Below are 15726 nucleotides of genomic sequence, written 5' to 3' on the forward strand. Positions count from 1 at the left end.
CTTTTTCTTGCCTTGTTGCAATGTCTAAGACATTTGAATAGAAGTGGTGACTGCCTTGTTTGCAGGGGAAACTTTGACCTTTAAGCTGATATTGGCTGTAGGCTTTTTTGTAGATGAGATGCTCTCTATTATTTTGAGTAAGTTTCCTTCTTTTCCTAGTTTCATTTATCATGAATAGATACTGAATACTGTCATTTTCTTTCCTTTTTTTTGTTTTTTGCATTTATTGGAACAATCACATTGTTTTCCTTTATTCTGGTAATGTATCACATATTCCCCTGTTAATATGGTGAATTATATTAACTAACTTTTTATTAAACCAACCTTGCATTCCTGGAATAATCTCTATTTGGTTATGATGTATTTTCCTTTTTATATTAGAGCCTATTGAAAATATTTTGTAAGATTCTATTCTGATATTTTAAGTTGGATTCTGTTGTTAATATTTTGTCAAGGATTTTTATATCTTTATTCAAGAGGGTTATTAGTCTGTGATTTTCTTTTTTTGTAATGTCTTTGTCAGGTTTTGGTATTTGAGGATACTAGCCTTAGAGAATGAATTCAGCCATGATCTTTCTTCCTTTTTTTTTGAAAGTTTGATGAAATTAATTTTATTTCTTCATTGTGCATTTGATAGAATTTTCCATTAACATTAAAGCCCTCTGCATTTTCTTTGGGGAATACTTTTTGATAAATTCAATTCCTTTATTAGAAATGAGCTGTTCAGATTTTCCATTTCTTCTTGTGAAGTGGCATTTTCAATAAATTTGTCCATTTCATCCAAGTTTTTGAATTTGTCAGCATAGCATTTTCTTATTATCCTTTTAATGGCTGTATTCTGAAGTGATAACCCGTTTTCCATTCTAGGTAGAGGTGATCAAGCCGTCTAGCTGGAGATGGGGATGAGGGTGGGAGTGGGTATCAATTTTGTTGATATTTTCAAAGAACCAGCTTTTGGCTTTGTTAACTTTCTCTGTTGTGTTCTGTTTTATTGATTTCTGCTCTTATATTTATTATTTCCCTCCTTATTTACTTCTGGTTAACTTTGCTCTTTTTTTTTTTTAAAGCTTCTTAAGGTGGGGAAATTTGTTTTTGTTGTTTTAATTTATTTATTTTATTTTTGGCTGCGTTGGGTCTTTGTTGCTGTGCGCGGGCTTTCTCTAGTTGCTGTGAGGGGGGCTACACTTCGTTGCGGTGCACGGGCTTTTCATTGCGGTGGCTTCTCTTGTTGCGGAGCGCGGGCTCTAAGCACACGGGCTCTAGAGCACAGGCTCAGTAGTTGTGGCGCACGGGCTTAGTTGCTCCACGGCATGTGGGATCTTCCCGGAACAGGGCTCGAACCCATGTCCCCTGCATTGGCAGGCGGATTCTTAACCACTGAGGCACTGGGGAAGCCCGGGAAATTTGTTTTTAAAGCTTTGTCTTTGAAGGGCTTTGTTCGATTTATTTAATAAACATTTACTAAGACCCTATGATTCAATATACCAGGCACTGTCATAGCTTTGAAGACAAGTAGGGCAAATTGCTTACAGGATAGTGGACATTGATACATGTCTACAATCTGTTATCAAAAGTGGCATATCGTTTGATTATTAGTCTCTTTGGATAAGAAAGGTTACAACCATCACTGCTTAATGTTTTCTTATATGTTCTTCATTTTTAATTGAGTATCTGTTATTACATAATTAAAAGTAAATTCTTCCATGTTAATGACATGCTCCAACTGTCCTGTTCTGTCTTACAGATAATTTATTGTTTGTAATCAACTCCATCAAGCAAGAGATTGTAAACCGAGTACAGAATCCAAGAGAGGAGAGAGGACCCAACATGGGACAGAAGCTTGAAATCCTCATTAAAGATACTCTTGGTAAGAAGAACACTGGATAAACTAATAATCACTAATAACGTATAGTGTAAGGTATATGATTCAAGGGAATATTCAAAATTCTTTCAAGGAAAAACTCAAGTGGTCTCATTGTAGTTACCTCCCTTTATGCGAAGATTTGTGTTTTGAGAGTTAGCATTCATAAACATGTTCTGCTGGTTACCACGATTGATTGATTGATTGATTGATAGACAAGAAGTGATTTATTAGGACGCTTACTAGACTTACAAGTGGGCAGGTGAGCATTGTGCTGCCCCACAATTTATTATTTAGACTTCGTCACTGAACTGTTTTAACACTTAGGAAAGATAAACTTCTGGCAACTTTAACCTTCTGTGGGGAAAATAAAGATCCCTGACCTTGTCAAGCCTGCAGTATATACTTCAATAGAGGTTCTTACCTATTTGTTTTACTCTTTCACAGGATTCTAACAGACTTGATTATCTGGTTTTCCATCCCTGAACAGTTTATACCACATGGGGAGGAACAGAGAGGCAGGCATCCAGAAGTCAGGCAGAGTGATACCTGACAGGGAGGGTAGAGGTAGCTAATGTAGACAAAGACATGCAAACCCTAGAGGCCCCAGGAGCTTGGCTACCATAGGAGCAAATCACCCTATGATCAGTAGCATCCCAAGGGCATTACAGCATAACACCAGCCATGAAAACCCTGAAGCATCATAAAATTGTTTCAGCTGTATTATATGTTCTTTGTTTAGCAGTTTTTATTCTAGGACTGTCTCTTAAAAACTGGTTCTTACATAGTTGTTGTGTAGAGTAGTAAATTTCACTTACCTGAGAATTTTCTTCCCCAGGATGCTGACTGTATATTGAATCACGTCACTTAAAAGAATTACAGCTTACTTTTCAATCATTAATTAGTTATTTACCTGAATTTTAGAGTGCCAAACACTATAATTAAAAAAATTTTTTTTAATTGTAAATATCTTAGAATTTGTTAAGACAGTTTTTCTGACTTCCAGTTATTATAAATTCATTCATTCCACAAAATGTTTTCAATGCCTACTATGTTGCCAGGTGTTGGGGGATACAGGGGTTAAGTAGAGACTTGGTTGCTACTCTTCTTAGATGCTTGTAGTCTAAAAATGGAAGGCAAGGAATAGAAAACCAAAAATAATAATAATAACATTGTGGTAACTGCTATGAAGAAATCAAGATGCTTAGATGCAGTGGAGTGAGCAAGAATATTTTATTTCTACTTATACAGAAATGCTCCTGTATACCAAATCTGCTACCCAAATCATTGCATTTTCTTTAATTGAAAATAAATACACATTTATGCTTCCATGCACTTAGTAAGTTTCTTATGGTTTTTGAAATGTCATTAATTTCTCTTGTCAGCGTTGTGTTCATACTGAACGTAAAATATACTAGTGTTTCTGTAGAGCAATTTGGAATCATTAGTAAAATTAGCAAGGCATATAGATTTTAACCCAACGATTTCATGAAATTTGACAGCTTTCATGTTTAAAGGCCAAAGGAGAAGATCTAAAAGAGAGATTAAGAGATGAGAAAAAAGAATTCCTTAGTCTAGGAAGGGATAAACAGCTAACATTTATATAGTACTTATTATGATCCAGGATCTGTCTACTCAGATTTAGTGATTTACTTCCACAGTTCTGTGAAGAAGGTATTATTATCCTGGTTTTACAGATGAGGAATTGGAAGCCCAACAAGGTATTAAGTAACTTGCCACAAGTCCTATAGCCAACAAGTGGCAGGACTAGGAGCTAGAAGTAAGTGCTCCTAGTTGCAAGTGCTTGCACTGTACCCATGGATCATCACTTGGCCCTGTCATCTGACACTCATCTTTAGATAGTTTCTGAACTGTATAGTTCCCAAGTGGCCCACTAATTGCCTCATCCAGTAGACTTACTTGAGAATTTATTTTTCTTGACATTCTGTGTAACATTTGATTCTTTTGAGCATTTATCTTCATTCTTAAAACATTCTCTTTATCTTAAGGTACTTAAGGTTCTGCATGCCTTGTTTCCTATCTTTTTACACACAAAATGCTAGTGGTTTCTCTGTGGCTCTAGCAATACCCACTGGTCATGTGCAGAAATTAAGATATGTTTCCAAAAAACAAAAGCTCATTTAGCATAATGGTTAAAATCAGAGTATTTGAAATCAGTTCTAGATTCAAGTCCTGGCCCTGCCACTTACTACCTGAGGACCCTAGGGAAGTAACTTCACTTCCCTCAACCTAATTTTATTCATCTATAATGTAAAGTGTGGACAGTTGTGTGGATTAAATGGAAAGAGTGCATGTAAAGCACTTAGCATACTGCTGAACACAAATTCTCAATACTTAGTAAGTATTAGTTGTTGATGTTACCATATTACATCATAAACATTTTTTAATTAATTAATTTATTTATTTTTGGCTGTGTTGGGTCTTCGTTTCTGTGCGAGGGCTCTATCTAGTTGCGGCAAGCGGGGGCCACTCTTCATCGCGGTGCACGGGCCTCTCACTATCGCGGCCTCTCTTGTTGCGGAGCACAGGCTCCAGACACGCAGGCTCAGTAGTTGTGGTGCACGGGCCTAGTTGCTCCGCGGCATGTGGGATCTTCCCAGACCAGGGCTCGAACCCGTGTCCCCTGCATTGGCAGGCAGATTCTTAACCACTGTGCCACCAGGGAAGCCCGTATGTTTTTAATATTTGATTTGTTCCCTTGCTTTGGTTTTCTTCTTTGGGGACTCTTACTATTTGTGGGTTGGATCTTCTTTGCCTGTCTTCAGTATTTTCTGAAGTATATTCACTTCTTCTCAAATTAAAAAAAAAAATCTCTTAATTTCTTATTTTAAAATTCTTCCCCTTTTCACTGCTGTTTCTCTTAAATGCGTTATCTGTTGTGTTTATTTGCAGCTCTTATATCCTTTTAGATTTGTTTTAATTTCAGGAGTTCCTTTTTTCATTTTTTTTTCTTTTTTTTTGAGGTGTGATTGACATAACATTATATTAATTTCAGGTGTATAATGTACTGATTTGATACTGGTATATATTGCAAAATGATCACCACAGTAAGTCCAGTTAGCATCTGTTAATATACATAGTTATAAAATATTTTTTTCTTGTGCCGAGACCTTTTAAGATCCTCTCTCCTACCTACTTTCAAATATGCAGTACAGTATTATTAACTACAGTCACCATGCTATACGTTACATCCCCCTCATTATGGATTATAGTCTTTATCATCAAGAAGCACACATCTTTTGTCTTGTTTACAGCTTTTTCCTTGAATTCAATCTTGTCTGATCTTACAGTCATGAATGTAGCTTTCTTATTATTTATCTTTGCTTGGTAGCCTTCCCTTTTATTTTCAGTCTTTCTGAATTACTTTATATGATATACATCTCTTTTTAAAAGATCTTAATTAGATTAAAATTTACATTTAATTTCGATTTGCATACCATAAAATTCACTCCTAGATTTTTATATGTAACTTGTAGTTTGATTTTCTTTATTAGTCAGTCTAGGAGTTTTTCTTTAATGGATGAGTTTAGCTCATTTTTATTTTATTATTAATTTTGGCTGCTTTGGGTCTTCATTGCTGTGTGCAGGCTTTCTCCATTTGCGGTGGCTTCTCTTGCTGCAGAGCATGGGCTCTAGGCTCACGGGCTTCAGTAGTTGTGGTGCACAGGCTCAGTAGTTGTGGCTTGCAGGCTCTAGAGCTCAGGCTCAGTAGTTGTGGTGCGCAGGCTCTAGGGCACGTGGGCTTCAGTAGTTGTGGCTCGTGGGCTTGGTAGGTGTGGCTCGCGGGCTCTAGAGCGCAGGCTCAGTAGTTGTGGTGCACGGGCTGGCTTAGCTGCTCTGCGGCATGTGGGATCTTCCTGGACTAGGGATTGAATCCGTGTCCCCTGCACTGGCAGGCGGATTCTCTTTTTTTTTTTTTTTTTTTTTTTTAAATTTTTATTTATTTATGGCTGTGCTGGGTCTCCGTTACTGCGCACGGGCTTTCTCTAGTTGCAGTGAGTGGGGGCTACTCTTCGTTGCCGTGTGCGTGCTTCTCATTGTGGTGACTTTTTTTGCTGCGGAGCACAGGCTGTAGGCTCATGGGCTTCAGTAGTTATGGCTTGTGGGCTCTGGAGTGCAGGCTCAGTAGTTGTGGTGCACGGGCTTAGTTGCTCCGCAGCATGTGGGATCTTCCCAGACCAGGGCTCGAACCCATGTCCCCTGCATTGTCAGGGGGATTCTCAACCACTGTGCCACCAGGGAAGCCCGGCAGGTGGCTTTTTAACCACCGTGCCACCAGGGAAGTCCCAGCTCATTTTTATTTATTGATGTATGTTTGGTTTTATTTCTGTTATCAGAAGAGCTGTTAGGGCCTTCCCTGGTGGCGCAGTGGTTGAGAGTCTGCCTGCCAATGCAGGGGACACGGGTTCGTGCCCCTGTCTGGGAAGATCCCACATGCTGCGGAGCAGCTAGGCCCATGAGCCATGGCTGCTGAGCCTGCGCATCTGGAGCCTGTGCTCCGCAACGGGAGAGGCCCTCGTACCACAAGAAAAAAAGAAAAAAAAAAAGCTGTTAAGATTTGTTCATATGGCTTTCTTGCCTTTTTATGTCATTCACTGTATGATCCATTATTATTATAGTTTCATTTTGTATGTGTCCTCTGATTATTTTCAAGTTCTACATTTTTGTCTTGCAGGTTCACTTTTTAGCTAATAACATGTATACTTAATTTTTTTCTCAACTTTTCATTTAAGATATCCATCCTACAAGAAAAGCAGAAAGAAACAGTCCAGTGAACACCTGCGTGTCATTCCGCTAGATTCACCAGCTATTAATATTTTGCTGCATTTGCTTTATTTCTGCCTCTGTGTACATTTTTTCCCTATATATTTGAAGGTAACATAAACATATGATTCTTCATCCATAACTACTACTTCAGCATGTATTTCTCAAGAACAAGGACACTTTCTTAGACACAATACTGCTATAACTTCCGTTGATGTGATATCTATATGGAGTCCATATTTAAATTTCCCCAGTTGTCTCAGTAATGTCCTTTCTAACCTTTTTGTTTGTTTTTGATCCAATTAAGGATCATGAGTTGCATTTAGTTGTGTCTTTTTTTTTTGTCTCCTTTAATCTAGATCAGTTTCCCAGGCTTTTTTCTTCCATAAAAAATCCAGGTAGTTGATCTTGTAAAATGTCCCAACATTTGAATTCATCTGTTTGCCCATGATTAGTTACAGTTAAATTTTCTTGGCAAGAATACATTGTAGCTTATATATCCTTCTCATTATGTCAATCAAGAAACAGTATCAGTTCGTCCCATTATTGGTCAGGCTGATTTTGATCACATGGTTAAGGTGGTGTCAATTCTCTGTTTTTTACAATATCTTTTGACTTCTTATGAGCAATTACTGCATAGTATTTTTCTGCTTCCATCTCCTTTAATTGCTCCGTTTTGTATTACATTTAAAGCACGTACACCTCTGTTACGTAAAATCAATATATCAAATATCTTTGACCTCAGCTATAGAGGATGAGGAAGATGAAAAAATCAACATACCTGCAGTGTCTCCCACCTTTCCTTCTTCTCTTCCAAGTTTGCTTATTTATCCACTTTTCTTTAAAATGAAGAAAAAGGAACGTAAAATTGATCATCGTTATAAAAATGAATGAAAACATCCTTCAGGTATATATTTTCAGTCACGTGGGTGAAGCCCATCCATGAGATGTAGTGAGGTTGGAGCAGTTGGAAGAGACTGGTGGTTTGATCCTTCTAATCTTGTAGGCTCTAATTATGGTGGGTAGAATTATTTTCTGGGCTGCAGTAGCAAATGGCAGAACACTCATCTGGGACCAGTGTCTAGCTGAGAGTCACCCCTGACCCTCAGATTTTCCTACTCCTCACCTTCATATGTGTCTAAGTGTGCCTATTATTCTTTTCTTCAGGTCTCCCAGTTGCTGGGCAAACCTCAGAATTTGTTAACCAAGTGTTAGAGAAGACTGCGGAAGGCAATCCCACCGGAGGCCTTGTAGGACTAAGGATACCAACATCAAAAGTGTAATCAGCCTCATTGGACCACTGGTCAGAAATGTCTGTGTTTGTCACGTTATTCATTGTAAATTTTCATTCTGTTTTGCATGTCAGTTTAGCATTATGTAAACATTTACAATTAGGTTACATTGTTTTAAGAACTAAGTAGCATAAGTGAAGCATGATCCAAAATACTTGATTATTACATTTTCAGAGCATAAACCGTTGGTTAAAACTGCTACTGGCATCAGAATTGAAACTCATACATTTAAGTAGATGTTTAGATACAGATTACAAAATCTGTTAAAGCAAAACATTTTGGAAGAGTGAAGATAATAGTAAATGCCAAATATTGTGGCAGGTTTATGCTCTGAACCACACAAAAAAATTGAGGAAGCATTTTTTTGAACAGTCAGTTTAGATTGTTTTTAGAATTATTGCTTTTTATTCTAATTTTCCACAACCATTAATCTCACTTGTACATGGCACAACCCAGCACTCATGCCCATGTGCCATATTAGATGTTCATTTTCCGAGCTCAATATGGTATATATAAATATATATATAAATATATATATATAATGTCTGTGCAAGTAAGAAAAAAAAAGCATATTCTTTGTGCCTTGTATTTTGGGGAAACTATAAAACTGGTAATATTTTGTATGATGAAAACCCTAATGAGGAAAAACAAGATATATAGATGGAAAAATTATGGGGTTTAAATGTTTTTTTGTTCCAACTCTTTTTCAAATTTTTTGAATGTATATAGGACTATGTTGAAATGTAGATATATGCCACAGAGTCTGTGTATTGTATAAAAAACAAAACAAAAAACAAACAAAAAAAAGATGGCTCTAGAAAACTCATATTTCGGTACTTGACCGGAAGAAGACAAATACTTGCACATTATTGCGATTGTTTTATTTTTTGTACCAAAGACAAATGCAACTGATATGGCATACTGCCAGTCTAAGTAAAGTTTTGCACAGCTTACATGATACTGTATGAATGTATGAAAAAAAAGGAGAAAAAAAAGAAAAACGAAAAGGTCAGGGTTAGGGATCTTACTGAACTGTGAATTTTATTTCTGTTTGGGTCCAATTATCTACAGAAGGAGCATCCACACATACAGATATTATTTTGCTGTTCCTCTAGTTCGCTTCCATAGTAGATAAGTTGGTGGCCATTTAGGTGTCTATAAGTCTTTTTATTTCTGCACTTATTGTAGGAAATTTTAATATATTTCATTTTAGTAAGCTATTGGTAAAATAGTTTTTGACCTTGAAAATTAAAAAGTTTATTTAGCTTATTGTAGTATACTTCCACCAAACAACCAAAATACAGATTATTTTTATTGTATTATGTATATATATATGTAAAGACAGAAAAAAGCTAAAAATATCTAATTCTTTAGTTGCCACTTTTCCAATTGATGTATTATTGTGCATGTAATATTTTCAAAGATCAACACAAGCTTAAACAAAAACAAAAAGATTTATAGATTTTTATATTTTTGTACAGGTATTTTCAAACTAGCTTCTTCAAACTTAACATGTGACTTATTCTTCTTCTATAGTTTCTAGAACTGAGAAATATTAACACATTTAGTTTTTAGGTGCTCTTTTTTGTTCACATAAAACAGCTTCATTAGTCAGTGTTTTAACTATGTTAAAGCTTTACCTCTTGATGAGAAATTTCTTATGTCAAGGCAACGTTATAAACCTTCCCTACAGATCTTTCCGTCCTGTCTCTCTTACTGTTTTATTTTCAAATCTTGTGTTTTGAACTCTGAAAACTGGTAGCTTAAAAATTATACCTTAAAAAAAATCCTATTTAGCCAGAAAAAAAAAAAAACCAAAAATTTCCGACCTAGCTGCCGGGAAAGTATCTATTTCTCCAACTATTTCTCCATTACCCCTTGGAGAATTTATTTTTAATTATATTTTGTCTATACAGTGTGTTTCCTTTTCTGTTATTTTCTCCCTCCCCACCACGGTTTCCCATTTGTAAGTGATAGCACATGAAGCTATAGCTTATAAAGGTTTGCTTGATTCTAAAACACACAGTAACAAGTGAGCAATGTTGCTTTCATGCTTCTTTGACATTATGAAAAAGAAACTCCAAGAAGGATTGTCTTAACACCTTAGCTGAGCTGTGATGCACAAGATTACCCTGTGTGCTTGGTGGAAATGTACCTGGTTAGTGCATTCACACTAAACAGATAAGCTTAGATCTAATGGTTTAATAGAATGTAAGTTTATTGTTTTAAAGTTTTTCATTTTTAGGTGGGAGAAGGCAAAGCACAGGTTTGTAACTTGGAGGTATATGAAGTTTTGACAGAATGTGTCTGGGAAATTGAAACATGTTCCAAAATATGGCAGTTTTGCAATCAGGTGAAAATCACTTCATGATAGAGATTCAGCTGATGAGGTTTATAAAATTGCCCCTTTCTAGCTGCTCTGTTAGGAATTCTGGTTTTTTATACCTTTTTCTTGTCTGCAAACCAGAATTTGATTTTTTGGTCTTGCATTTCAAAAAAAGACTTTGAATCTGTTTAGTAGATTCCATATCCTTGCATTTCAGTGTTTTATATGTACTACTTAAGTTAAATAGGTAAAAGCTTTTAAATAGTTGAGCTTTTTAATGTTGACACTTTATTTTGTACCTATTTATATATGTATGTATATCTTAGAAAAGCACTTTGTTAAAAAAAATTGCATTTTATATGATTCCTGCCATTTGCTGCTAAATCTGGGCTGGTCAGAATGCTGCAGCGATACTTGATCTAAATAAAAACCTGGCAGTAAAATGTAGAGTGAAAGTTAAATCCTCTTGCTGTTTTAACTTTATCATAAAGATGACATAGGCAAGCTGTGCAGCTTTACATTTTAACCAGGGGACTCTGTGGCATTTAAAACCGTCTAGAAATGGTTGTACTTTAATGCCAGTAATAATCTGCTTCCTCTATTGTCATTAAAATGTATACGTTTAGTGTATCACACAAACAAATCTTACAAGGGTAACGTAAAAACCCCAACAATTGTACGTGTTCTGTTTTTGAAAATTGTGGCATGTATTTTTGGGTGAAGATCATTAGAGAAGAGCTCTCTAAAGGTTTTCTGTGTTCATACATGGTATACAGATAGCTCATAATGAAGTCCAGAATTTTACTTTAAGTGAAGGCATTGTGAATTCACCTCAAATAAACCCATTGTTCCCAAAGCGATTATAAACTTTGACTCTAGTACTACTATGATTTAAAAAAACAAAAAACGTTCTTCCTCTTTTCAGATACACTGGATTCTTTATAGAGTTTGTCTCCATATGAAAGCATGCTGTCCAGTTGTTCTTGTTAAGATCTTGTCTGAGTTTTGAATTGGGTGCCACACTTTTTCAGTCAATATGATTGCTTGTTCTACTGTACCATGTACGATTCTTGTCCTCTCCTATATCCTTCATGACAGATTATGATGTGGCTTTATATTGTGCCTTACTTGTACATTTAAAACAAAACATCTCCATTCCCTTTCACTTCCTAAATCTTTCACTTTGACCTTTTTGGTAAGAGAATCAGAGCTATTATAAAAACATCATGAAGGATTTCAGATGGGTATGGTTTCAAATTCCCTCTCTTTATTGTTATTTTATATTTGTATGAAAGACCAGTTTTGAATGGTCTTTGAATATGAGGGGGAGAGATTAGCAGTAATTTCACTACATCCCTTTTTCCTAACTTTCATGAATTTGTCATACATCTTCTTTCTGATGCTTGACTTCATTTGCTCCTTAGCAGTAGTCTGCATTTAAAGAAAGGTATGCTCAGTTCATCAGCTTGAAATTGACTATTTTCATTTTTCCAGAATTTTTTAGGAGAAGAGTACTCATTTTGTTTGTTTTATAAAACAGATGACAAGTCTCTTTAAAAGAAACAGAAGTACAGTACTTTTGAAATACAATGCTGTTAGTTTGGATTTCTTTTTTTATATATAATATTCATACAGTTATCTGATGTTTGCCTTCATTAATAAAGCTGTTAGTTTATTCACCAAAATGTCAAGAATGGATGTGCTTTTCTTTATTCCATACATTTCTAAATATTTTAGCTGCTAAGAGTTAGTTAACTTTCTAAGAAACGAAATCAAGTTGCCTTCAGCAGGAATTAACAAAAACTTATGTTCCCTTTCTTTATATAGTCTTCCTAAAATTCTGTTCAAGTATTTTCTAGTTAATTATGTAACAGAATGTTAGCATCTCTCCAAATCTTGAAACTTGAATTTTGAGAACGCATTGAATTATGCTTTCAGTGTTAAAGTTTCAAATTATCCTTCTAGTGAAGTCTATTGTGGAATACCATTTCCCATGGAACTAAGGCCATTTCCACAACTTTGCACAGAACTGCAGTCTTGTTCTTCCCTCGGATCATGACAAATAAGCCTCACACAGTGCCGTAATACTTGTGGATTCTTTTGTAATCTTTGTAATCTTAATAAGGGCATTATGAGAAGATGACTCCATGTTTTTTTAATATTTCAAACACATTGGGATGTAACCATGAATGTCAACTGTAGGAATGGTTGTTTCGTTTTAAGGAATAAGCATGTTGGGGGAAGATGATGAAAATGTACTACTGACAGTTTTACACTTCCATAGACAAGTGGGATTATGTGTTGAAGCATAATCCTCGTGCTTAGTAAACTGACTGAAATTGTAGAAATTACACCTAGGAACTGAATTATGCCAAATTGCCATTTTCCTTTAGAAAAGAGAGATTTGGGGGTAGTGGTGAGGGAATAGAACCTTAAAACTACTTCCAAATAGTATTTTGGAATTGATGACTTGGTGACTAGTGAGGAACATCAAAGTTGGGTATTTCAATGTGCCAAGTTCGGGTGAACTAAGTTTGCCTCTTTCATAACAATGTAAACACAATGGTGTAGTTAATTAAATTATGGGTGGATGTGAGCGGGACTGATTACTGTGTCTTGCCCTTCGCCCTTTGTTTTTTTCAGAACCAAATAACAGAAATGTATATGTGTGTACTGTATCTGCCTTTTCACCACATTTTTATGACACTGTATTCCACTGCCTGCTTTTTTTTTTCTTTTAACCTTCTTTCCCTAGGATTTGTCCTATAACTTAGCATTTGTGGTTAACAGTGATACTAGGGCTGACTGCACATAAGACGTCACAAGAGAAGAGCGGAAGGGCAAGAATTCAAAGTGTTTGTTCATACAATGTGGCGGCCTCTTTTGCATAGTTGCGTAGGATCCTGTTTGTAATGCTATCATAAATATTCTGTAGTTTTGTTCCCCACTCCCCTAACTGTAGCTATGAAACTTTTTATTGGATTCAGTCTTGTCTATTGTCTAGAAAGAATTTTATCTCGTTGACGCATGAGCTGTTTAAAAATTATTCTATTAAATGTTGGTTAATAGTTGTGCAGTTTTTCTTTTCAGAAGAAAAGGCAATTCAAACATTGCCTTTGTTTTCTGTCACTTTCCAACCCCTCAGCACTTCTAGTCAGATACAGATTCATCAGTGTATGCAACATCCTTTGTAATTTAAAATAAAAAAAGATGAAAAGAAAAGGTTTTGAATTGTTTGCCTCATGCTTTCGTCCTTCCTTTTTCTGTTGCTTTTCTGTTGCTTTCCAAGGTGATCATCCACCCTTCAGAATAACCCACTGCAACAAAATTCCAAACTAGAGACAGCAGTGAACTCTTGATCGCGCTGCCCCTCTCTTGGTGTAGTGTGCGAACAGCTAACATTTTTTTTTTTTTAACACTTTGGGCTGCTTTTTCAATACTTTAGTTAAATTTAGCTATTACGTAGAATTACTCATTGACAAAAACATTTACATTCTTTATAGTTTAGAGCATAGTTTAGTTTATCCTTATTTCTCCTCCTTGATTCTTTGGCCAAGCGATATCTCTGAGGGAAAGAAGGTATTTTGAGTCTCTCCTGACTTAAGCCTTTGTATGTGTTTGTGTGTTTCATAATTCTAAGTAGGTCCCCAAGCTAGGCTGGGCATATACATAGAACTGTTAAATCAGGGGACCCGAGTAAACACCACTGTAGCAGTGTGTTCCTTCGGCCAACAAACATTTGTTTAGCACTTTCTCTGCCAAGACTTGTGCTGCGTACTGGCCAGAAAGAGACTAAAGAGACCGCCACTAACGTTTAGTCTGCTGAGGGAGGCCACGTGTGAACAGGGCCACAAAACAACACAAGAGCTGTTAAACACGCAAAGGGTTCTAGGTACGTTACCGCAGAGGTATTTGCAAGGACACTGGTACCACATCAAGTGGGGTATGTTAAGAGAATAGATAGGCTGTGTGCATGACATCCCTGGTCCCTTGAAGAAGCCCTTTTTGCTTCATTTGAGTGACACTGAGGCTGTCAGGAAGCAAAGTGGGCCTAGCCTCTCATGGACTGGTTCTGCTTCAGGACTTGACCTCACAGGAGCCTCTGTCAGAGTCTGGGCACTTTAAGAAGCTGGGTAAGCCAGCCCTTCCAGTACAGCTCTTAGGAAACCAACCCTTCTGTTAGGTAGCGCCCAGTGAGATGGGCTGTTCAATTGTCTCTCGTTGCCCACATTGATTTCGGAACCAGAGAGCACCTTAGAGAGAAAAACATTAGTTGGGAAATACTTTAATATCCCAGCTGAAAGGTTCAGAATAGGAAGAAGGCATTAGAAAGTCCTAGAAGGCTAGGGTGGCATTCATTAAGCCCCTGCTAGGTGCTTTCCTATCAGGGAACTCACCTGCTGCTCTCTGTGGCCCAGTAAGGTGGGTGATCATGTCCATTTTACAAAAGAGACTAGAACCAGATGCAGGGACTCACCCCAGACCCAGCTTAGATGATACAGAACTCCAATTCAAATGGCAATCTGCTTGCAGCACTCAGAGACAATCCATACTCCTCTGTAAGGGACCTGGCCAAGTCACTGGCAATATTTGGATGGATGTCTGTGTAGGAGGGAGATAATGGGCTTAGGGTCTGAAAACCAGAAAGAACCAAAGCCAGAACCTAGTAGATGCAGTAAACAAAAGCTAGTCTCAGGATCAGTAGGTAAAGGTGATGGAAGCAAAACAGCATTGGCAGTAGTCAGTGATGGGGAGTGCGGGTCACCAAATTGTATATTTATCCCTCAAAGATGGCCTCTAGCTGAAGGCCTTAGAATTGAGTCTTTTTTATTAGAATGGTGTATGTTGGAGGGTGGAGAAAAGAGGAGCTATGTTTTCTCTAATTGCCTCATGGAAATGCAATTGGTGACTGTTGGTTGCAGAGGAATTTCCACCAAGTAGCATGATGGGAAAGGGGCTCAAGGTCACGTGGGCCTATCTACTGCGTGCAGAGTTTGGGTTTCTTCAGTGTCCTGAACAGGGAGCTTCTACTTGAGGATCCAAAACGTTTGACCTGAAGAATGTCAACCTCAGTTTCTTTAAAAGGTTTTAATCTTAAAATGTCTCCAGGAATGAGCTTAAAAGAAAATGTACAAACTCTGAAGAAAACATTAAAATACTATGAAGGATACAGAAGACGAACAAGTGGAAAGATAGACCAAGTTCTTAAATAGGAACAGTCAACCGCATAAACCTGTCAGTCCTCCTAACTTAAACGAACAATTCAGTGCCATCCCGATAAGACATACCAATACGATTTCAAAAAACTAAAATTCACATGGGGAAAAAAATGGGGTGTTCGATCCTGACAGATATTAAAACACATAAAACTAATATTAAAACAGTGTCATTTTGGTGAATGAATGAATAGGCCAACAGAATAGAATGGAAAGTATAGAGATAGATTCAGATGTATTTATATT

At 36.8% G+C, this 15726-nt stretch overlaps 1 protein-coding gene across 1 annotated transcript in view; it reads left to right on the forward strand.

The window, feature by feature from the left end:
* CREBRF (CREB3 regulatory factor) overlaps nt 1-7929 on the forward strand; it is a 29502-nt gene extending 21573 nt beyond the window's left edge. The window contains exons 7-8 of the mRNA XM_065874709.1: nt 1745-1867; nt 7814-7929. Of these exons, the coding sequence (XP_065730781.1) occupies nt 1745-1867; nt 7814-7929 (239 nt within the window). The remainder of the gene's footprint in view (nt 1-1744; nt 1868-7813) is intronic.
* Nucleotides 7930-15726: the final 7797 nt, after the last annotated feature.

The sequence above is a fragment of the Phocoena phocoena genome, chromosome 3 (assembly GCF_963924675.1).
Source record: "Phocoena phocoena chromosome 3, mPhoPho1.1, whole genome shotgun sequence".
NCBI lineage: Eukaryota > Metazoa > Chordata > Mammalia > Artiodactyla > Phocoenidae > Phocoena > Phocoena phocoena.